The sequence below is a fragment of the Mytilus californianus genome, unplaced genomic scaffold (genome assembly GCF_021869535.1).
Source record: "Mytilus californianus isolate M0D057914Y unplaced genomic scaffold, xbMytCali1.0.p SCAF_2, whole genome shotgun sequence".
Taxonomy (NCBI): Eukaryota; Metazoa; Mollusca; class Bivalvia; order Mytilida; family Mytilidae; genus Mytilus; species Mytilus californianus.
Genome location: NW_026262668.1, coordinates 9,734,972 through 9,760,582, shown reverse-complemented (window position 1 = coordinate 9,760,582; position 25,611 = coordinate 9,734,972). Strand labels below are relative to the sequence as shown.

At 31.2% G+C, this 25,611-nt stretch overlaps 1 protein-coding gene and 1 long non-coding RNA gene across 3 annotated transcripts in view; one reads left to right on the top strand and one right to left on the bottom strand.

The window, feature by feature from the left end:
* LOC127727852 (cullin-1-like) overlaps window positions 1-19,103 on the top strand; it is a 39,915-nt gene extending 20,812 nt beyond the window's left edge. The window contains exons 8-20 of the mRNA XM_052234971.1: window positions 521-651; window positions 4,058-4,165; window positions 6,323-6,429; window positions 7,419-7,467; window positions 8,055-8,186; window positions 8,646-8,772; window positions 9,034-9,110; window positions 10,573-10,704; window positions 11,010-11,102; window positions 11,740-11,855; window positions 12,605-12,710; window positions 14,417-14,530; window positions 15,341-19,103. Coding sequence (XP_052090931.1) covers window positions 521-651; window positions 4,058-4,165; window positions 6,323-6,429; window positions 7,419-7,467; window positions 8,055-8,186; window positions 8,646-8,772; window positions 9,034-9,110; window positions 10,573-10,704; window positions 11,010-11,102; window positions 11,740-11,855; window positions 12,605-12,710; window positions 14,417-14,530; window positions 15,341-15,421 — 1,373 coding nt within the window. The 3' untranslated portion in view covers window positions 15,422-19,103. The remainder of the gene's footprint in view (window positions 1-520; window positions 652-4,057; window positions 4,166-6,322; window positions 6,430-7,418; window positions 7,468-8,054; window positions 8,187-8,645; window positions 8,773-9,033; window positions 9,111-10,572; window positions 10,705-11,009; window positions 11,103-11,739; window positions 11,856-12,604; window positions 12,711-14,416; window positions 14,531-15,340) is intronic.
* LOC127727903 (uncharacterized) overlaps window positions 1-25,611 on the bottom strand; it is a 244,332-nt gene that overhangs the window by 31,423 nt on the left and 187,298 nt on the right. The window lies entirely within an intron of this gene.

The window sequence follows — 25,611 nt, the reverse complement described above, 5'->3', positions numbered from 1 at the left end:
TACACAATGGTTATTACCAGAAAACTCAGATTTAGTACAAATTTTGGTAGCGTCACTTTTACTGTTCTTGAGTTATGTCCCTTTATAACTTTATATGCAAGCAGGGGCATCATCTGTGTCCCATGGACACATTCCCTATTTATTTTAATATGTTAAATGAACTTAATAACTTGAATGTTAGTTGTTTTTATGTGCTTTGTGTCGATCTTGTAAATGAAGCTTTTTCCAACTAACTTTTACACTTTTCCATTTGTCTGTCTGTCTGTCTTTAACTCCCATCTAAATTACCTCCTGAATTAATGAATAGATTTTACAAAACTCTCCTAAAATGTTCAGTTTACAGTGTAGATATGCATCTATTTAATTTATTTTCCTCATGTTGATTTGTATTGTGTTTTCTGTAGCAAAAAATACCAGTTGTCATATCACAAAGAATTTACATGTAGAAGCACAAAAGTTTTTCTTTCTTTGTGGATTACAATGACTGAATTTAATTTATACTGTACACATTTTCTTTTAGATTTAGGAAGAATGTACCAGTTGGTATCTAGGATACAGGATGGTCTGGGAGAATTGAAGAATTTGTTAGAAACACATATATATAACCAAGGAATGGAAGCTATAGATAAATGTGGAGAGGCTGGTCTGAATGTAAGTGCATTTCCTTTAAAGGAGTAAGTTCACGAAGGGGTAAAATCATTTTTATGATTTTGATGTATTTTAATCAGACCAAAATACTACAAATTTCACATAGTTGTGCTATAACTATAAATACAAAATATCTTTTTTTTTTGGCACATCATATTAAAAATGACGAAGAATTGACCCCTCAAGTATGCATTATTTTTGTTGTAACGTTAGTTTTGGTCAAATTTTCAATAATGTTGAACAATTTTTATACGACCGCAAAAAAATGTTTGTGGTCGTATATTGGTATGACGTTGGCGTAGTCATCGTCGTCCGAAGACACATTAGTTTTCGCACTCTAACTTTAGTTTAAGTGAATGGATCTCAATGAAATTTTACCATAAGGTTCAATACCACAATAGGAAGGTGTGGATTGATTTTGGGGGTTATGGTACCAACAGTTAAGGAATAAGGGGCCAAAAAGGGGCCAAAAATTAGCATTTTTGTAACTTCCAGACATAACTTGTGTGTAAGTGTATGGATCTCTCTGATATTGTACCACAAGGTTCCATATCACAAAGGGAATGCTGGGATTGATTTTGGGGGTAATTGCCTCCAAATTTTAGGAATTAGGGGCCAAAAACGGATCTCTCTGATATTGTACCACAAGGTTCCATATCACAAAGGGAATGCTGGAATTGAGTTTGGGGGTAATTGCCCAAAAATTTTAGGAAAAAGGGGCCAGAAATAAGCATTTTTCTAGTTTCCAGACAATAACTTGTGTGTAAGTATATGGATCTCTCTGAAATTGTACTGCAAGGTACCATACCACAAAGGGAATGCTGGGATTGATTTTGGGGGTAATTCCCTTAAAATTTTAGTAATTAGGGGCCATAAAAGGGCAAAAAAACAAGCATTTTTCTAGTTTCAGGACAATAACTTGTGTGTAAGTGTATGGATCTTTATGAAATTGTACTGCAAGGTTCCATATCACAAAGGGAAAGCTGGGTTTGAGTTTGGGGGTAATTGCCCTAAACGTTTAGGAATTTGGGGCCAAAAAGGGGCCAAAAAACAAGCATTTTTCTAGTTTCCAGACAATAACTTGTGTTCAAGTGTATGGATCTCTCTGATATTGTACTGCAAGGTACCATACCAAAAAGGGAAGGCTGGGATTGAGTTTTGGGGTGATGAATCATAAGGGGGTTCAAAAAATTGGGGGGGGGGGATTTTTTTTTCCTTTTTTTTTCTTTAAAATTTTCCATTTTAAATTGGTTATTTCTGATTTATATATAAAAGCAAATAATAATGATATGGTTTGAATAGGTAAATTAAAATTTTTTAAGTTCTTAGACCACTTTCATTCTGTGTCAGAAACCTATGCTGTGTCAAATATTTAATTACAATCCAAATTCAGTGCTGTATCAAGCTTGAATGTTGTGTCCATACTTGCCCCAACTGTTCAGGGTTCGACCTCTGCGGTCGTATCAAGCTGCGCCCCAGCGGAGCATTTTATTAACATATAAATTTACTTTGGCCACCACCACTAATCCAGAAAGTTTTTGTGTCTAGAGATTCAATATCATCATTGGCAACTTTTTGCTACAGAACATTTTGGATCCTAGGTGTAGGCCAAGGATTTCCTCAAGTTTAGGTCCGAAAAACAATATATTCAAAATGTGCTGAATTTGAAGCCTAGAATGTACTCTATTGAAGAGATTTGTTTGACCTAGTGATAACGCTTTTAAATGGACCCATTTAAGAAATAATTTATGGCCATTTTGAAATTTAATGATAAAGTTGAAATTCAAGGCCATATTTGGCCTAAAGTGAACTTTGTCCTTTGATCTTCACTGCATTCTACTCCTGTGGATTTTTCTCTTTTTACCTGTCCACAATGGGCATTGATTCACATCGACCTAGTTGTTGTTATCTCTTATTATGTAATTGTTTTGAATACAAAATTAGATCCTAAGAGAATAAACATTAACATGATTTGAAATGTTCAATGTGACAAAATATTTTTGTTTTTCAATTTTGGTTAATATGAAATATATGAGGGCTGATGCCTAAATTTAAAAGTGTTGTGTAACTGTAAAACATGTAAACAGACCTTTAATTCTATGTTTTGGCGAAATAAAAAGATGTAAATAATTCCAATGGAGACACCAGGCCAAAATAAAAAATAGGTTTGTTTCCCCATGCCCTGACCAACTGGATAAAAGGCTTCAGACTCCCAAAAAATTTTGGGTCCTTTCTAAAAAAAAAAAAATTTCATCTAACCGAACTCTGAATAGCGATCCAGATTCAACTTCTTATTTAATGTGTCTCTGCGTCCAATTAGAACTTCTAAGCCATTTCTGCTACACAAAAATCGAAAAAGGCTGAGAAGTTCCGATTGATCTGTATCAATGACAGACAAAATGACCTCTCTTTGCGTGTAAGGATAAAATAATTTTATTGAAGTTCTTTGTGAAAATTGATTTTTTTTTCTTTGTGTAAAAAGATAATAAACATGTTACACACTCCCCAAGGGTTTACATTGACAGTTGATTGTATTTATATACATTGTATCACATGGTTGTACAAGGTGAACATCCCATGACTAAATTTCTTCAAGTTGAAAATTAAAAAAAATTATGCAAACTATATTTAGTTATATACTTACTTTACATCCATCTATGATTTTTTTTTTTTTTTTTGGAGGAGGGTGGATTTTATTATATTAAATTGTCATTTTACATTATAATGAATTTACTAATCTGAACAGTCTTGTTTGAAACGGCTTTAAAACCACTAAAAGACCAATTATGCAAGATTCCCCTTTCAAATTTGATATATGGCAACAACTTAGAGGGCACAAAATTGGCAACAAATCAGGGACAATTTGAATACATGGAGTGATGAAATCTAATGCTACGCGTCATCTGTAATTTGTTTACCTTTCTCTTCCAGTCTTTATTTTCATTCTGTGATGAACCCTGTTACTTTAACACAAAAACTGCATAATTATACAGTCAGAAATGAGAATGTTTTGTATGCAATACAGTGATTATCAAAATGTACAAAGCTGCTTATCAATAACAGGGTAGAATTCACAGTAAAGATGAACACAAAGCTTGATGAATAGCATCAACACATCTACCCTGAGAGTAGTTGCCAATTTTTCACACATTATGTTTTCTATATGTCTTGACGAATACATTTTCAGATAAAAAACAAAACACCTACCTACCTACCCACCAGCAAAAATCTGGGTAGTGGTGTGGGGAAACAAAGATTAATTGCGGCCCAACAAAATATAAATACTAACAGTTACATTAATAAACCAACTACAAAATGAGACTTTTATAACATGCTTTCCGATAGGCCAAAAATTGTGATAGGATCATGAATAGCTTTTCCATGTCTTATTATTGTCTTATTTTTACAGGACCCTAAAATATATGTACAGACAATTTTAGATGTTCATAAGAAATATCATGCCTTAGTGTTGACGGCATTTAGTAATGACTCAGGGTTTGTGGCAGCCTTAGATAAGGTAAGTTATAGATCATATAGACCATTAGACACTATCAAGACATCTTGTGTAGGAATTAGAAAAAATTGAAGAGCAGTTCATTTTTATAACATCTGTACCATTGGGTCATTGTTGAATTGAAAATCATCCATATGAGATTACCGTAGAAACTCGCCTAATAGTCGATCCTACTATAAGTCGGGGGCCCTTTTCAGCTCCAAATTCTCAGGATTTAGTCTTGACCCTCGTATAAGTCGGACAAAATTTGTGCATTTTTTTTTCAGCTGACAGTAACTGAACGCCGGTAAAACCAATGCAAATCCAGGAATAATATTCATTTCTGCATTAATGTTTGTTTGGTTTGAATTTAGTTGATGCTCATCATGATAATTTATATTGCTGTTAATAATAAAGATGTATTCATTTCTCTTGTTTTGTTCACTGTTCAAATGTTAGATTAGCCATGTGTTGTTTACGTAATGCATCAATGATTTTGTAGGGTATGACTAACAACCTATTGTTTGAGAAAAGCGAATATAAACTAATATGAACCTGAAAAATTTAAAGTCAATCAACACTTTTTTCACAGCATACATAACTCGGTGTTAAATGAGCATGTACACTTCATAATTCTTATTATATTGTGATGATTAATCGATTAAAAAAATTAAGTGAAGCTAATCAAGGACGTATATACGTCCTTGAGCTAATCAATATATTAAAATAACTAACTTCAACTCATTAGTGTCATCTGTTTACCTATCACTGATAGTTTTCACACCTTTAGTAAATACAACTCTTTGTCTCTTAATTGGGGTTATCAATGGATTATATTGGCTTGTCAATCAATTTTGTAATTTTTGTTTACCTGAGACACTTTAATGAATAATATTTTGATTTTGGGAATGAATCTTAAAATTATTTTTTGATTATTATATGATTTATAAGCATTGAATTGATATCATGATATCACAATAATGACACAATAACTCTGCTGAAAACATCCTTTCACATATTTGGTACATTGTTATCTCCTTTTCATTTTTGGTTCTTGGCTCTTCTTTTGGGTTTATAGGAAAACCATGTGACCATGAAAATCAATACACAAACCGGAAACAGTAGAATTTCAACACGAATTTGCAGAAAATGTTTACCAAAGAACAAATAAAACACAAAGACAGTATTGTAGTCATTTATTTTCAACAAAAACTTTTTATTTATTGATTTATGTAGGTTTGGCAATCAAAAACGTAGTTTTGACCAGGAAATTCACTCCTGACCACTTTTCTCAAGCTTGGATTTTTCCTCTGGTCGCTAGATCTCGTCTATTAGTCGGTCCCCCTCTCTGGATTATGAATTTTACTCCCAATTTTCCGACTAATAAGCGAGTAGGAACGGTAGGGATATTCCATTATAATGGATGTGGGTGGGTAGGAATGGAAGTTTAATTTTTGGATAGGTGTCATAGGTCATTTATGGTTGTTTGTCTATTTGATGTATGCAAAATTCTCATAAAAAAGCTTCTTGTGGAGGGATTTTGGAACTGCAATGGAAAAGTTTCAATGAACTTGCTGTATAAATATAAAAATAAGGAGATGTGGTATGATTGCCAATGAGACAACTATCCACCAGAGTTCAAATGAAGTGGATGTAAGCAATTATAGGTAACCATACAGCCTTTAACAATGAGAAAAACCTAAATCATATAGTCTGCTATAAATGTTCCCAACATGAAAAATGTGAAACAAATTCAAACAAGAAAACTGATGACCAAATTTATAACAAAACAATTTATGAAAAACAAATATGACAGACATGAACTAACGACAATTACTGAACTACAGGCTCCTGACTTCGGGACAGGCACATAAAGAATGTGGCGGGGTTAAACATGTTTTTGAGGGATCAACCCTCCCCTAATCTGGGGTAAAGCTTTGTAATATTGACAATTAATTTACATTTCATTTGTAATGTTGTAAGGGCTCTCAAATCATAACAAAAACAGGTTGATATTTTTCTATTTTAATTTGAAAAAAAGAAAGCTTCACCTGAGTATAAACGAAAAACTTTTACATTCAAGTATTTTTGGTAGATTTATATACTAATGATTATAAAGGAAACCATTATTTTTGTAGGCGTATAATAGATAAAGTGAGCAACTTAAGTTTTATATTTCAGGCGTGTGGTAGATTTATAAATAATAATTCAGTAACAAAGTTGGCTAATTCTTCCAGTAAATCTCCAGAATTGTTAGCCAGATACTGTGATCTTTTACTTAAAAAGAGGTAGGTCATTTTTGTTAGCCAGATACTGTGATCTTTTACTTGGAAAGAGGTAGGTCATTTCAGTTAGCCATATACTGTGATCTTTTACTTAAAAAGAGGTAGGTCATTTCTGTTAGCCAGATACTGTGATCTTTTACTTAAAAAGAGGTAGGTCATTTCTGTTAGCCAGATACTGTGATCTTTTACTTAAAAAGAGGTAGGTCATTTCTGTTAGCCAGATACTGTGATGTTTTACTTAAAAAGAGGTAGGTCATTTCTGTTAGCCAGATACTGTGATTTTTTACATGGAAAGAGGTAGGTCATTTCTGTAAGCCATATACTGTGATCTTTTACTCAAAAAGAGGTAGGTCATTTCTGTTAGCCAGATACTGTGATGTTTTACTTAAAAAGAGGTAGGTCATTTCTGTTAGCCAGATACTGTGATGTTTTACTTAAAAAGAGGTAGGTCATTTCTGTTAGCCAGATACTGTGATCTTTTACTTAAAAAGAGGTATGTCAGTTCTGTTATAATTTACAATCTGTTTTTCCATTATGTTTTAATTTTTGCGGCATTACACGACAAACAAATTTAACTTAATTACAATAAGAACGAGTATTTGTGTGAATAATGGAACGATGTCTGACAAAATATTTCAATATCTTTAAATTCAACCTCAGTCAAATGAGTTCAAAAGCTTTCATTGCTGTTAAAATTCCATTTGGCTTGGCAACCTTTGGCCTGAATAATAATTTGAACTCTTAAATGGATCATTTTCATACAAAAGTTAAAAAAAAATCAAGCACTTAAGAACTTAAAGTGTTTCATTTGTCTAAGTAATTTTTATCGACATAATGATAGTAATTTTTATAGATATAATGATAGTAATTTTTATCGATATAATGATAGTAATTTTTATTGATATAATGATAGTAATTTTGAATGAAATTTTTTTTATTATTTGCTGCCATGAATGAAGTGTTCAGATACTGACAATACTTATTTTTGACAGTTCCAAGAATCCAGAGGAAGCTGAATTAGAAGATACATTAAATCAAGTGGTATGAAATAAATTTAATTTATTATACAATTAATGTAACAGATATATCTACAAGAAAACTTTAATTTATTGTTAAACTATTAAGAAAAGGAGGTGACTGATTATTACATACGTGTATTAAAATTTTGAAAAGTCAAGTTCAGAATTGGAAAGAAGAGTATGGTAAGAGGGAGAAAATATACTCTCAATTGTTAATTTAACATTTCATGCATTCACAGTCACTTGAACTATGATTACATTCATGAAAATAAAATCTATCTTTTATTCATGATCCCCTTGAACAATGTTGAAAATAGAGCCCGTTTTATAACAACACTTGTATGAAATTAAGTTACCTGTTGAATTTATATGCCATCTACAAATATATATATTGATAAAAAGAAGTCAGAAATATATATTGCTATTTCTGGAGCATTCTATGGACTGCTAGATGAACAAGGTTTGTGTTAAGACTTTTTTTTCTGAATAAAAGATATCTTTGTACATCTTAATTTTTGTTCATTATTCTTTTTAAAGTTCAACCAGTATTAAAAACAGTGGCACAACAAAATATTTGTATCTCTATAATGTTTTTTCCTCCTTTTTTAGATGATAGTATTTAAATACATAGAAGATAAAGATGTGTTCCAGAAATTCTATAGTAAAATGTTGGCTAAGAGATTAGTACAACATATGTCTGCTAGTGATGATGCTGAAGCCAGTATGATCTCAAAATTAAAGGTAATATTTATTTAAATCCTGCTCTGAAAGTAGGGGGTAAGATGGTTTGTATGAAATGTTTGTCAGATTTTTCTCAGGAACTACAATTCAGAGCTTCAAACTTCGTGTGAACATGCTTTACTGTGTGATACAAAGCACCATCCATTTTAGTATCACATTAATATGGTCTTAATCTGATTTGCATGTAACATTTGCCAGTGGATGCTCAACACCCAACCATCATCTTCATCTTTTATCTACCTGAACACAGGAAAATGTTTCAAAAACTTTATAGAATCGCATAGTAATTCAGTACATTTTATACAATAAATTAGTGTTTTAAAAATATTTTGTAAACACTAATTGTTATCTTATACTTTTGCAGAGTTGGGCAAAAGGTAATTATACACAAATTACATATGATGCCAAATTTTCAGTTGTTTCATTATAATTTAATTCAAAATGTTTTTATTTTGATAGCAAGCCTGTGGATTTGAGTATACGTCCAAACTGCAAAGAATGTTTCAGGATATCAGCGTCAGTAAAGAACTTAACGATCAATTCAGGGAACATCTCAAAAAATCTCCTGCTGAAGACCAGCTGGATAGTAAGTTATAATTCACTCATCATATACAAATAATGATAATTAAAAAAAACATCAGTCCATTTCTGCATGAAAATTATATGCTTAGGGCTATTTGGGGGAAAAATGTATTGGGAGTTGGACAAAACTATATTTTTATACCCCACCATTCATAATTTTATTTTCACTTGTAAAAGAAATGAATTGACAACTGTTTTTATTACAAATGACAAGAATTTTTTCTTTGATATGTTCTGTAAAATGCTTTAAATTTTTTTGTTGTAGTCGATTTCAGCGTACAGGTGCTAAGCTCAGGGTCGTGGCCTTTTCAACAGTCTTGTACATTCGCTCTGCCACAAGAGGTAAGATGACTTGAAGAAATAAAATCAACCGAATAAGAACAATATTATACCCCCCACTATAAAAGTGACGGCTATATTGCTATCTCATTGGTCGTCTTGTCTGTTCGTTCAGCCAACAAATATTTTCGTCACTATTTTCTCAAGAACCATTATACATAATGACTTCATATTTGGTCAGCAGCTGACAATGATGAGAACTTTTGGATCTGTTGTACACCTACTTCCTGTATGCCAATGCTCAGAAATACAAGAGAGTATGCTTAGCATGAGCCGGCATGCGTTCTTGTAAATATTGATTATAAATAGTAGAATTAAAACAAATGAGATATAAATACACTAGTTGACTGTTGAATGGATGTTATCAGTAGGTAGACATCGTAGAATAAAACCAGATAATTTTCATTAGGATTGCTATGTTATATAATATCACTGATGCCTTGAATGTTTCCAAGTTCTAAATTGTTCTTTGATTAGTAGTGAATGAATTTAAATTCTGCCATAAGAACTTACTTCCTCTCAAACAATAAGATACAAACAGTGACAACCACTTAACTTGAAACACACAGAATTCAACATTTACCACAAATTAGAAAAGAAACTAGAAATTTACCATCTTTAAGCCAGAAAACAATCCTTTCTGTTTAGTTTGGTGTCATCATAGCAAGTTTAATGTTTTTTATGCCCCGTCGTAGCGGAGGGGGCATTGAGTTTTACCCTTGTCCGTCTGTACGGCTGTACATCCGTACGTACGTACGTCCCATACCGGCCATAGTTGGTTTCCATTCTCTAACTTTAATTTGCCTAAACCAAATGTTATGAAACTTATACACAATGCTTATTACCACATAACACAGATCAAGTTTGAATTTTGGTGGTGTCACTTCAACAATTCTAGAGTTATTCCCCTTTACAAATGGAAAAATTGCCCAATTTTTCATTTCCGTTCTCTAACTTTAGTTTGCCTCATGCAAAAGCTCTAAAAGACCCCCCCCCCCCCCTGAAACTTATACACAATGCTTATTATCACAAAATACAGATCAAGTTTGAATTTTGGTGGCGTCACTTTAACGGTTCTAGAGTTATGCTCCTTTACAAATGGAAAAATTGCTGAATTTTTCATTTTCATTCTCTAACTTAAGTTTGCCTAAACCAAATTTTATAAAACTTATACACAAAACTTATTACCACAAAACTCAGATCAAGTACAAATTTGGGTATCATCACTTTTATCGTTCTTTAGTTATGTCCCTTTATAACTTTATATGATATGCAAGCGGGGGCATCATCTGTGTTCCATGGACACATTCCCCATTTATTGAGTAATCAATTGAAGGCAACACATCTATTTAATAATTTAAAGAAAAATGTTGAATTTATACAAAATATAACACATCATCATCTAGATGGTAGGGAAAATAAAGTTCGCATTAACTATGAATTTCATGTTTTTTGTTAATTTCAGATGGAGAGAAGTTTTCAAAGATTTACCTGTTTCTATAGTAACCGCCACAGTGGGCGAAAATTGAATTGGTTGTATCATATGTCTAAAGGAGAGTTGGTCACACATTGTTTTAAAAATAGATATACATTACAGGTGGGTTTTACATTACAGATTGTATCAAATTGTTTCCTTATCATCTTAATTCATATACTGTTCTCTTAATTGCTCTTGCTCTTGATTGACAAGTTATTTGTTTTCCCACTGAAAAGATACATCTTAACAAATATTTAATGGAAATGAAGGGATATGGTGTATTAAGTTTTTATTGCTGTCTTCCGTTTCAACTTCAATGTTTTATTAGAACAATACTGGACTGTAGCTTTATAAAGGCTGCATTATTGTTTTTGCTAGGTTTTGATTGATTTAAAGTATATTTATTTTTCTTAAATATTTTTCAGGCCTCCACATTTCAAATAGCCGTCCTTTTACAGTTTAATTTAGAAAATAGTTTAACAGTTCAACAATTACTGGATAGTACACAAATCAAATTGGTAAGTATATACACAATACTGGGATATGGATAAAAACAGAACTGAGATGTACCTAAATTGAAACAGCAACCCAACAAGGAGGAAGCGTGAAAAATGAATATCAGTATTTTCTTGTCACTTTAAGCACAGTTCTGTAGATATTGCTCAATATTGAGTTACTTTCTATATAAAAGTTGTACTACATGGTCTACATATACTCTTCATTCTAAGTTTTTGACATATATCTGGTTTGGTCTATATTCAAAACTTTGTAGATACCCGTCAATTTTTAAATCACTGTAATTTTGAATTAAGAGAATATCACTTCAAGTTTTGGTACTGTTCAATTCAAAGAGACTGAAATGTTTTGTTTACTTCTACAATTGACGCTAGATTTCACTTTATTATAATGTTTTGTTTACTTCTACAATTATTGCTAGATTTCACTTTATTATAATGTTTTGTTTACTTCTACAATTATTGCTAGATTTCACTTTATTATAATGTTTTGTTTACTTCTACAATTATTGCTAGATTTCACTTTATTATAATGTTTTGTTTACTTCTACAATTATTGCTAGATTTCACTTTATTATAATGTTTTGTTTACTTCTACAATTATTGCTAGATTTCACTTTATTATAATGTTCTGTTTTAGGATATGTTACAGCAAGTTCTCCAGATACTGCTCAAATCTAAATTACTTGTTACAGAAGATGATGAAAATGAACTTGTCCCTACATCACAACTGTCTCTTTTCTTTGGATACAAAAAGTAAGTCTTGACTAACGAATAACACTCCTTACATTGGACAAAAGGAAATTGCGTTTCCTATTACATGTCCAACCTTCTTATTTAAGTTTGACTTTAATTTTGACTCAATATTCTTATGCTAATTCTTAAAGTTAAAAAAATCTGGGGAGTTAATCAAGCTTCCTAAACTTAATAGTTTTAGTTTCAGTCTGTTACAACTTTCAGTATCTAAAGTCTAAACTTATGTGAATGTTATGTTTGAATGTCATGTTTTTTCTAAGAATTATTCTAGATTACAGGATGAACAAATGTTGAGTGGACTTTTTTTAATAAAATTTGATCCTTATATAATGTCTAAATTTAGAAAATAATTATAAATGTATGAATAGGAAGACATTTTTTTTTACAAAAGTCTTGTGACAAATATTGGTGAAGAAATAAAAAAACATTCTGGTATATAAGAATCTGTGAACTTTGTGCATACAATATAAAAATAAGAAGATGTGGTATAAATGCCAATGAGACAACTCTCAACCAGAGACCAAATGACATAGAAGTTAACAGCTATAGGTCACTGTACAGACTTCAACAATGAACAAGACCCATACTGCATAGTCTGCAATAAAAAGCCCTGAAATGACGAATGTAAAACAATTTAAACAAGAAAACTAAGGGCCTGAAGCAAAGATGCTATAATCACCTGATATATTCATGAAGAAAAAACAAATATTGATGTTTAAATAATTTGTTATGACATGATCTATTTTCAGTAAAAAGTTACGTGTAAATATAAATGTTCCAATGAAACAAGAGGTGAAAATAGAACAGGAAGCTACACACAAACACATTGAAGAAGACAGAAAACTTCTAATTCAGGTATATACACTGTATAATGAACTAGAAAATACCTAAAATGGGAGCATGTTATTATACTGTCGTGTACAATTAAAAGACAAACTCATTGTAGGACCTTTAGGCTTAAGGATATTCTCTTTTCAACTTTTCTTTATATTACAAACCTGTGACTTTTTTCCTAGACAAACCCTTAAAATTTAAAATTTTTAAATTATTTCTGATATATTTTTCCTACAGTTCTACTATTCTTGCAATAATTTGAATGTTTCAAATGCATGCATCTCAAACATAATCATATGAACCTATCTGTACTTATTTATAATTATAAGATGGAAGGTTATTATACAAAGTGTATCATGCATGCTGAAATCAGTGTCATACATATATATGTATTCATTATTTCATATCTATTGAAAGCAAATAACTTTGTTCAAGCATTTTTTTTATAAAGTATGAAAACCTCCATTGCAAACTTGCAAATATAACTGTAAAACGAATCTTCCTCTAATGAAGGAGCACCTCATATGATGAGTAATCGTCCACCGAAAATAAAAGTTAATTTATCATAACACTAAGAATGTAACATTTCCATATGATAAGTAATCCTCCGCCGAAAATAAAAGTTAATTTACACGAGCATTAAAAGTTTTATATATACACTATAGTAAAACTCTGTTAAAGGGGCATTAGCTGTCAAATTCATGTTCACTGATTTGACTCAAATTCTCATATTTGATTTATAACATACTAAAACAAATATCCAAATTACAAAAAGTCGAAAATCAATAACTAACAATGCATGGACTTGATGATATGTATCAACATTCGGTGTGTATTTTTGTCTAGACATCATCTAGTTAACCATCAAGATGACCTCTAAAGAATGCTGACGGTCATATAACCCGTTGTAAACATAAATATAAATATAAACAGATTTGACCACGTGCAATTGGATTTTTCTAGGTCTGTTTGATTTCATATTGTAGGTTTAAAAGTATGTTTATCATCGATTTTACCTGTATAAGAATGATTTTTTTGTGGATTGAACCGGTGAATCAAATGGTTCATCCTTGTTTCACTTTCAATGTTGACATTCTTTTTCTTTTAATAGCTGATTACATGAGTAACCCATCTCTAGCTACAGGGTTAAATTGAAGGTCACATGCATACGGATTTAATGAGGTCAAATTATTCACTTGCAAGTGAATGATTCATGAGCGATGTTTCTTAGCTTATTTTGTCAAAATTGAACCAAATTGGCTGCTAAAAGCGAGTTATTATTTCACTGTATCACTTTCATTAATGACTGAACAAAAAAAAAATCATATTTTATTTTTTTTATATCTCGTAGCTAATGCCCCTTTAAAACTTTATAATATGAGATATTAAACACTCCTTCACAAATGACAGTTTATTAGGACATTTATGTACAACAAAGGAAATACCGATGCTGCAGGCTCAATGGTTTGACTTGGTAAGTAAACATACAATTTTTTTTTTATCAAGTTTATGTCTACAGTCCTTTAAAAGGCTGCATCATGCGGAGCATAGCAGTCTCTCCAAATAAAGGTAACCTTTGTATCAAGCTTCATTGGTATTAACACCAAATTCAACAGGTTGAACTTAGGTAAATCTAACTTCTACAAGTTTGGATAAAACAGCTTTATGTAAAATCAATAGAAAAAACTAATATGATATTTATGTATTCATTTCTTGTTTGTTTATAGGCAGCCATAGTACGTATAATGAAAATGAGGAAGACATCAAAACATCAACAACTTTTAGGAGAAGTTTTGAACCAGCTATCATCTAGATTTAAACCCAGAGTTCCTGTCATTAAGGTACTTTATTTTACACAAATTTAAAGTTTTGTGCGAGATTTTTACCAAGCTGTACACTTCTTTAATAGGGTACAAGTATTTGTTGATTTCCTGATTGATAAAAAAAGAAACACCTAAAAAAGCATATTACACATTTATTCTTGTTTGCACAGTCTGTAACCAAGATTATTATGAGTCTAAAACAAGATGTATGTAAAAATAGGATTAAAGTTTTATGGAAGATATCAGATACTTGCATTTATCTAGAATTTAAGATCTTAGTATAATTTGCACATATTAAAATATATATAATTTGTAATAAGATTGAACATTTTTATTTTACCCCAGCTGCATTTCAATCTGTAAAGGTTGGAATTTCTCACTCCTAGAAGTTAATTTGATTTTCAATGTCAACCTTTTCAATTTTTCATAAAGATGGTGGGGGCCTTGGTGGACAAGTGGTCTAAGTAGTTCATCTACTTTATCACTATTCTGTCAACACTGAGGTTGTGAGTTTGAATTGCCCACCTTTGACTCTAATTTAATTAACTAAGGTTGTCATTTTTTCCACCAAAGGTCTTGTTTTCTCCAGGCACTCCCGATTCTTCCACAAATAAAAACTGACCACCATGAAATAGCCAATTGTACTGAAAGTGATGTTAAAACACCAACAATCAAACAATTTTAAAAACGGTTGTTATGATCAACCTTAGTGTCAAAACAACCTCTTTATTTATAAATAAAATTCAGATTTGGAGGGGAATCCTATTAACTGCACTTAACCATTAATAAAGCTTTTGGAAGTATATTTTGTTTATTTTTCTCTTTCAGAAATGTATAGACATTTTGATAGAGAAGGAATATCTAGAACGTGTTGAAGGACAGAAGGATACATACAGTTACTTAGCATAAATTTAAAACTCACTGCTGTTTTGTTAATTCACCTTAAAATGTCTGCCGATGACAAGGGAGTGAATTCATCAAAGTATGAAAGGGAGATAACTGATTTTTGTTTTTGTTTGGGTAAGAGGAAGTGAGGAAGTGATGAATATTCAGAATGTTTGTCAGTTGTGAATGCAGACAAGATTTCTACTGAAGTTCAACAGTTTAGTATGTTACATCCTCAGATACAAAAAACTTTTTGCTGGACTGTTTGTTTTTTCTCTATTTTATTGAGAGTTCTTGAATTAGATATTGAACATACTTTGTACTTTATCTAGACTGTCATGTTTGTGCCAACAATGTATAACTCTTTTCTGATTGTATATCTTTTACCTATATATTCTATACTAGGGCTATATAAGTGAAATAACAAACTAAGAAAAAAGTGTGTAATACAAATATGATAAAATAACAAAGATATTCTAGTGAAAGAAAACTGGCATTAGATTCCTGGTAAGGCAAAATTTAGTCTATGAACTGTTATTTAATATATTAAAAAGTTACATGTCATTATCAAATTGTCCTATAAATTGCTGCTGCATTGCTATTTTTCTGTCAGATATTTTGTTCTTGAATAATATTTTTTTTTTTTTTAATTTAGCAATTAAAGATTTCCTTGATAAAAGGAGGTTTTTGTTCAGAGTTTATCAGATTACTTTTTTCATTTAATATGTCTAACAGTGACAACTTTGAGAAGACGACTTGAGTTTCTGTTTACAATTTCTTGCTGTCTAATATTATAGCAGATACCACAAAAGGAAAAATTTCATCAATCAGTTAAGAATTTTGAGTTTATTTTTCAAATTTGTAGGCTTTTAGAAAAAAAAAATCTACTTGTGTGAACTTAAACCACTACTCAATTTTTACTGCAAAAAATTATTTTCTGTTTTAGACACACTATTGGAAAATGATGTGACTTGGGAATTTTTTGGTAGATTTTGCAGCTTTGAAATAATTATTTTTCTTTTATATGCACAGCAGTACATCACACAAGGGGTGTTAACATACATAAATTCCATTTACAATAAACAATACTTTAGTTTAATTTCATTATTATTTGATTGACGAAAAAAACATGTACTATTAAGAATATTTTAGGAAAAAATTTGGGGATGTTGGAGGTTACTTTTCTTCAGACTTTCGCCTGGTTTTTTTTTGTATATTTTGTTTATTTACCACATCAAAACAGCATTTTATATTAATTTTGCTGTTATTCTAAGTTGTGCAATGTACATTTTTAATTTGTTTTATTTATTTATGGTTTTTATATCTTTAAGATGGTAGTGCATGCAGTATGTACACTTATACTGCCTGTGTTACGTTGAAGAAAAACCAAAAAGTGCTTGTTGTGTGCTTAATTAGTTTGCTTTTTCAACAAATGAAGAGCCTAGGTTGCTCTTCTGATTTGAAACACAAGATTTTCAAATAAAACATAAACTGCATTTTATAAACTTGATTCCGTTAGTGTTTGACTTGTAAAAATTCATCATTTCAATTTTTTTCTTTCTTTTTAGGATAACATAAGAATTAGCCAAATTAAGTTAGGTGTATGTTGATGAAAGTGTGTGTAATGCATTTTGCAGTTGAGAGAAAGAGTAGTATTTGAGTGTAACTGTGATGTCATTTCCGTTTAATAGAATTCTTTTTGTTATGCAAGAAGTTTATGATCTAAATATATATATTAATACCATTAAATTTAACAATACCTCAGATATTACTATACATTTATTTGTTTGTTAAAAAACAACCCATATTTACTATTAATTTATGGGAATCAAAACCAGCTTTCAAAATGATGTAGTTGTATTTGAAGTCCTGTTTGGATTATAGGACTTTTGAAGAAATTAAAATTTATGAAGTTGAACTGTATAATTTTTTTTTTATGTTCATTTTTGCACATGTAAACTTAATTACAAATACCAGATTTTAATACCACTGCAAAAATTCAGGTTCTTTAATTGTATCAGCATATCGCCCATGTAATTTACTCATTTCTGTGGAGTAATGTGTTTAGGTTGATCAGTACTGGAAATTAAACTAAGATAAGATTTAACCCACACCCTTTAAAGTAAATAAAATAATAATGTGTGTTTTTGCATACAGAATAGATATTTTCACCAATTTAAAAAACATATTTCAACAAAATTGACATCTCGTACCATTTTCTTGATAATAAGGGTCAGAAAGGACCCATTTTAAAACTTGCACAAGTCCAATGAACACAGCATTGGTTCTCGATTTTGAAGAGTTCTTTAGATCAACTTTGATATCAGTAGAATAACAATGTCACAATCTATGCTCAGCTTTATCGGTCATTACATGGTGTTGTCATATCATGCTGTGCTAGACACAGCTCCCCATTTACTATTTTCCAATTACTGTTTTCATTGTAGAATTAGATGAAAATCTATTTTACAATGTACATATATTAAATTGCCAAATACATATATTACAGTGTTGACCAATCACTAGGCAATTTCTATCTTGTTTCAGACAATTGTTTGTGTTTGTTGAATATTCTAAAATTTTATATTCTCATTGAGTATTCTGTGTTTTTAAAAAATTATCTTAAATGTTTTGTCTTTCATATCATTTTGTTCCTGTTTTCTTGGAATTCAGAAAAAAAAAAAACTTTAATTCTACAGCTGTTAATATCGACCATGAAGTTATTTGTTATAATAACATATTGTTGTGTTACTCTAGATAGTGTTGTAACTTACTTTTTTCTATTTTTTCGAACCGTCTTGGTGGTCTCATAGCCTTCTTGCCTAAATTGTATAGAACTTAGTTTATATCCTGGACTAGGTAAAATCAAAGTTGCTTCTCCATCAAGCACCATACATTTAAGTGTAAGAATTAAAAAACTGGTCGACTTGTGAGTCAGAAAAATGTGTGTGAGGTAGATGATATGATATAAAAAAAAAATGATTGATTTTAGATAAATGTTAGATTCAACTTTTTCTTTTCTATATATGTTTGATAATTTTCTTTTTTCTGATTGTTTCAAGAGATAATGCAATCTTGGTAAAGAAAGCACCTCTGATAGTAATAAAAGACATCCAAACCGGCAAATAGACATAAATTAAAACATATCTATAAGAATTTTTATTATTAATATCTAAAAGATCCAATTTTTAGGAATAGTAAAATTGTTTTTTTTTTTAACTTGTTACTTCTTTGCCTTTCGAACTTATCCTCAATTCTGTTTACATTCCAAATTCCCTACCTATTATATTTATTGTTAATTTGTACTCATCCTGAATAATGAATGAAATATTTTCCACTGGACATAAAGCAAACAAGAATCAATCAATCATCGCTGCTACACATACTCATATATAAGGTTATCTTAATTTTTTTCAACACCCCCCCCCCCTAAAAATGAGATGCAACACTATATTTTTTAACACAACAATATGTAGAATATATTTATATTTATATACCTAGTTTACTTTGACAATAATTTCTTTTCCCTGTAGAAATAAGATAACAGATTACAGCTGTGCTGTATGAACAACTCTAGTTAGGTCACAAATATTTTCATGGTAAATTCAGACTGGCTGTACTAAAGCAATTACCAAGAATCTCTTGCACCAATAATTGATATAATTTATTAATCTGTTCTTTTTCATCTGAATAAAAGAAATGACATTTTGCTGATTTCATTCTTTTATGTTTGTTTCCCCTGCCATGAACATTGAAATGCTGTACATAGTGACACCAGTGACAGTATTGGTATAAAGCTTTGTATTTGAGAGAGTAGAGACCTGGATGTTTCATACCTTGTATACTGATGCCTTATGTTTACATCTACTGTAAATTCAGAAATTATTGAGAGGGTTTTATTAATGCGAATAACGTGACTTGGTGATTATCGCAATAATAAGAACTCACAATCCAATATCTGATACGGATATAATCTGTATGCAGATTTTCCTAAAATCGCAATAATTAATTTCGCATTTTTGTCCATTCTACAAAGATCGCAATAATAAATGCATGCAATAATTTTCGAATTTACAGTATTTTATGTCCATTGTCCTTGACCACATTTTCATGATCTAGTGACTGCTTGTAAGTTTAGGTATTTTGTCAGGTGAAATATTGATTTATTAGGAGTGATAGGATAAAAATGTTTGGTATAATGGGATCCTTGCACAGTCTACATGTTCACCTGACCTCAACATCATTTCATGGATCAGTGATAAAGGTGGAGTTTTAGTAACCAAGTCTGTATTTCAGAGACATAATGATAAGCGATAGGTCAATTTATTATATTTGCTGTATGGAATGGTTGTACGGTGTAGATGTTAGACTTGCAGGTTTCATCTGATCTTGATCTCATTTTCCTGGTTCATTGATAATATTAAGTTTATATGTGATACTTGTAGTAAAACCTTCATATCGCAGACTACCAACATAAATTCAAACTTTTTAAGTAAAGCAGGCAAGCCATTTCAGCCTGTGCACTCTTGTCGATATTAATCCTAGAGAACTGAAGGTGTATGTTGACATGAACAGACATAAAAGGTTAGTTCAGTACATGTGCCACTAGGTGACCAGGGACATTGGAAAGCACTGTTGATGCGTGTTGTCATTTGATAATTTTAACATTCCAGTAATATTTTTATTATTGATTGATTGTTGGTTGCTTTATGTTTTTATTAAAAATGGTCACAGTTAGATTCTACTTATGATTGGAAATTCAGCAAAAAAACATTGAACATAAGACACTGAGGGTTGGAAAAAGACTTGAAAAGGACAAGTACTATTGAGTTGTGTTGTCATTTTTTTAAAATTTTCAATTTCTGCAGTATGTATGTTGTCTCTCATGTGTATATTCAGTTTTTTTCTTGTCTACTGTAAACCAGGTTAGTGATTACAGGAATCTGTTTCTGTTACCTAAGCAGGATGAGGTAAAACAAACTTAAAAGTAGGATCGGTTAAATTTCCAGAATGGTCAGAGTGGAGATGCAAGCTTTCATTCTGAGTAGGACATGAAATGTTATATTGAGATTTGAAACAAAGATGTTGTGAAACGAAATTGGATATCCTGCTTTTCAATAACATATGGTCGAATCGCTTAAAGACCCCCTCCTAAATTATTGAAAACTATCACTCTGCACTGACAATTATATCTAGCGCCCTCAAGGTGTATCTAATACAAAAAGACCTTCCTTACATTATTTCCATCAACTTTGTACCATAATTTCAGAGAAAAATTCTGAAAATGTGATTTACTATAGGGTTGGATATATGTGTCACCATTGCCCTACAATCATTATGAAATGAGGAATTTATGTAAAGGGTTTCCCAATAATCATTCAAAGGAATTGTCCTTATAATACTTTCTGGCTTCCTCAAACAGTAAAAAACTGACTGCAATGACATAGCCATGGTAGCTGAAGATAGTGTTAACTACCAGGAAACAAAACAGAATAAGAAATGTTAATTAATGAAGGACCTTTTAATCCAACAAAGTTTGGTCCACATTGGCTCAGTAGCTTAAGATACATGGATTAACTGAATTAACAACTGATGTTAGGAGTCTGGTCAGCTAAAAATTGTATACTGTGGATTATCATTTAATTGGATACCAAGTTTTCGTTGATTTTGTGGGTATATTTGTAAGTATCATGAGCAGGATTTGACCTAAATTATTCACCAGGTCTCTAATTATAGTTTGATATCAAAAGCTCATTTGTGCCTATCATAGTCCTATTGTGGAAAATATTTTATTTTGCCTAAAGCAGCAAGTCTTTGGATGAATATGATTTTGACAATTGAATGAAAGCTTGTTTGACTCGATCTCTTCTGATAAGGTTTGAGTACACAGAATTTTTAAAGTTTGGCAGATGTCATAATGGCTGACACTGTGGTTTTGTCAATATCCTAGTGGCAACCCTTTCAAGGTTTTGACATGGTTTTGGACAGCTCGTGAAATTTGCCAAATATTAAATCTGTAGGGTAAAAAAAATGGACATTTAAAATCCTCTTATTTACATTCTTATCCTTTGGTATAGGTGGATAGTTGTCCTATTGGCTATCAAACCACTTACTCATTTCATATTGAAAGTTCTTACTTAACTAGGATGTTAAGCAAGGAACAATCAATCAATAATATCAATTTTTTCAGGGTTAAGAATAAGATTTTCAAAACAGTCAATTAGTGAAATAAATTGATAAACATCAAAGTTTGTATGGACAAATTCTGCATTCTAAAGTTCTAAAGATAAGGAGATGTGATATATTTGTCAATGACACATTTATACCTGCAGCAAACCACCACCAGAAACCAATATTTATATGATTTTCTATCCACGAAAACAAATGGTAATTGATTCTTTCATTGACTTGCTGATGTATTTTGCTGAATATAATCTGGTTAAGAGATGATGAAAGTCGACTTGACAGTCGGATTCAACAAAACCCAGTTCACAATATCCCTTAAACAGGAAAATGTGTTTTATTACTCTTTTTCAAAGTTAAAGATTATGTTAACCATAACATTATGAATTGATTCCCTCATATACCTCTAAAACAAGCCAAGCAGTAAATATCTATCTAAAGAACTCCACCGCTTTCACATACAAAATCAGTAAATCATAACTGTCATGAATTGCACAGGGCTAGACAATATTCCAAGAAATTTGAGACCGTTACACTTATGCAAAGTTTAACCATGAGCAGCAGAGTGGAAATTGACCACACCCTCCTCTAGTCAAAAATTTGAGCCGTCTAAAACTATTACGTGTATTGGTCATAAAAGTCTCCCAATTTGTACAGTAACCACACCTTCACAAAAATATAAAGATTCTGCAACATTGACTTTTAATCAATAATCACAAACAATTGTCTTGATCTTTTCCTCTCATGATGACTGAATTAAGAATCACTCTGGGTGGTGTTTTTTCACACTGAACACTTGTTCATGAAAAACCTGTGTGTATAATACACAGGTCGTACACGACAGGGTCAGGGCCGTAACTAGACATCCAAAACAGAGGAGGCAGGGGTTTGGAGGCCGACAAGTGAGGCGGCCATGTCTGCCTCATTGGTAGTTACAGCCATGAGGGTCATAAATCAGTGTACTACTAAATACATACTCTATTGGTTGGGCCAAGCAAAATGTCAATTATGAATAAGCGTCAAAGCCATTGGTCTATCGGTATACATGTAACAAAGAGGAAGGAGACATATTCTCATAGAAATATGGTCAATCAATGCTAATATAGCTGCACATGAGATATCATTGACTGAAGTGCCTGTTAAGTTAACATAAAACAATGGTACATACCAGTGCCTACTGTGGATTCATTTTTATTCATAGGGTATCAATTGTCCTAGATTTCATGGTAAAATATGAAGCACATAATAAAATGTTCAATGAGGTACAAATTTTCTGAAGGCTCATATTCAGACTTTTGAAAAAAACATGAAATCTAATACCAGTACCCACAAAAATACAATTTTTACTTGTCCACAAAAATAAACGAATCCATAGACCACAGTACGTCTGGTCTACTCTGACTTTTGTTGCAGGTGGCACAATCTTGAGGGATAATTGGTCATGTAGTAAGATTTAATCAGTATATTTATTTTATTTTACAACATATTACATTAAAACTCATTTTAAACAGTTGTGACAAAAATCTGTTGTATTTATGTTTAAATAAATCCACAATAACAAAAAAAAAAAAAAAAATATCCATCTCTTAATATGAACAGATTATTCGTCACAATGAATTTTCAAATGAAGGTGTTGAAAGTCATTTTTTTTTGCTGCGGTAAAAATATGAACATTGACTTTATTTGCAGTCACACTCATTCCTTAAATGATCTGTCATATTAATGATTTTCATTCCTTCAAAAACAATATATTGAAAATTTCTGTCAGCTGACTTCTTTGCTAAATTTAAATATTTAAAGTTTTTGTCCAAATTCAAAGTAAGAATGATGAAATGATGAGGTGGAATCTGTTTGCTAATACTGTCAATAAATCAGGATCCTCTGAAAAAAATGAAAGAATAATCTATTAGTAAAAATAAAATACCAGTTACTTGTACATTTGTGCCAAATAAAGTTTGTTCAGGTTATCTATTTAGATACATTCGAAAACTCTGGATCAAAGTACAAAAACTTCATACTAAAGTGTACACCCAAAAATCCTCATTACAATATTTTAATTCTTAAGTAAGAAAAAAAAGAGGTGCACTACCTTGTCTATCACTAGGTTTAGGATCATCATGAATATGCAAAAAACATTTTGTACTTGATGTAAAGCAAACATTTATCACTTTATAAGATTGAATGGTTGGTGTTTAATGCCACTTTTAAAACTATTGTGCTATTTCGTGGCGGTCAGATTTTATTGGTGGAGGAAGCTGGAGTGCCCGGAGAGAACCACAACCTTCGGTAGGAAAATTGACAATCCTAGTCAATTAAGATTGGAGTCGAGTGCACCTGCGCCATGCGGGATTCCAACTCACAACCTCAGTGTTGACAGGCTAGTGAAACAGTAGTTCGACTACTTAGACCACTCGACCACCAAGGCCCTGCACTTACAAGAAGATTCTCATAATTAAATAATAAGAGAATATATAACTCTTATAGATTTTCATATTCATATAAGCTCTTTTTATTTAACATTAACTAGAGAGCAATGACAAACAATTGGCTTCAAATAATATCATTTTTAAATCATGTTTGTTTAGCAAATATTGATATATTCAATAGAATGTAGTACAATAAATTACATACAATCTTACAGAAAATAAGATACATATATACAGGTAAATATATATCTTTTGTTAAACTTACACAATGATGTTGTTAATTGGGATGTGTATCAACTTAACAAAGAATCCAATGAATCCCATTATAGCAAAACCTATTGCTGTTGCCATGGCAATCTTCTGAAATTCTATAAAAAAAAGTTCAAAAATGAATACTTACAATGAATACATAACATTGTTACATGCATATAAATTATGTGAATTGGAGGAATATTTTGTACTGTTTAAAGTAGTGTAGCTAAGCATGATACTCAAAACACCCTTACATGTATCTCGTCTATTTTGTTTGCACCCACTCTTAACGGTGTATACCTCCGACTAGTATGTATATCTTCCAGATTTTGACATCATCTACCCTTACTGACATATTTGAAAGCAAAAAGACTGTCTTCAAATAAAAAAAAAGTTACTTGATTGATATTTATAAATTCTTTTATTTATCTTCAAAAAGAAAACACCGAAACAAATAAGCACCTTTTAACTGCACATGCTGATACATGTAGAGCAGGATCTGCTTACCCTTCTGTTGACCCCTGGTTTTTGGTGGGGTTCGTGTCTTTGGTTTTCTATGTTGTGTACAGTTGTTTGTCTGGTGGTATTTTTCTTTTTTTGGCATGGCGTTGTCATTTTATTTTCGACTTATGATTATGAATGTCCCTTTGGTATCTTTCTGAGTTTCACCTCTCTTTTAAAGATGTATCTATCATTATATTTATATTAATATTTGAAGGCCATGTACATTGCATTCAAACTTATTTCTTACAAATAACATGTATCTTGATGAATTATAAATACATCAGTAGGTTGTTATAAAGAACAAGAATGTAAGGTGTAAAACCAGAAATAAATATAGACCTAACTAAATGCATTGTAAACTATAACCTCTATACATGCACCTACCTTTCCTATCTGGCTTTGTACATCTTTTAACTAATCTGATGGAATCTTTGGCAAATTGCTTGGCTGGGTCAACTAATTGCATAACCTGATCCATGACTTCAATAAAGAAAAAAAGTAGAAGTCAAAGCTTGGCTTGGTACATGCAAACAGATGTTCAGATGTCATTTTAAAACTTATTATGAAAACACTGCTTTAACAAGTTTAAACCTTAATTGGTCTATCTCAATTTACATAAAATTTAAAAAATGGTGGATTATATGTGAATTGAGGTATAATCCACCATTTATTTGTTATTCCTGAGCTGTATATATTACATGTATGATGTACATGTGTCTAACATTTTAAAAAGTTCATTTCCACAATTATCTAACAAACAAGAAAAAGTGCTTTAAAAAAATTGCTAGGGTTATTTGTTTTGCTTCCTCTGAACAGGTATCATTTCCTTTGGGCAGTAAAAAAAAAATA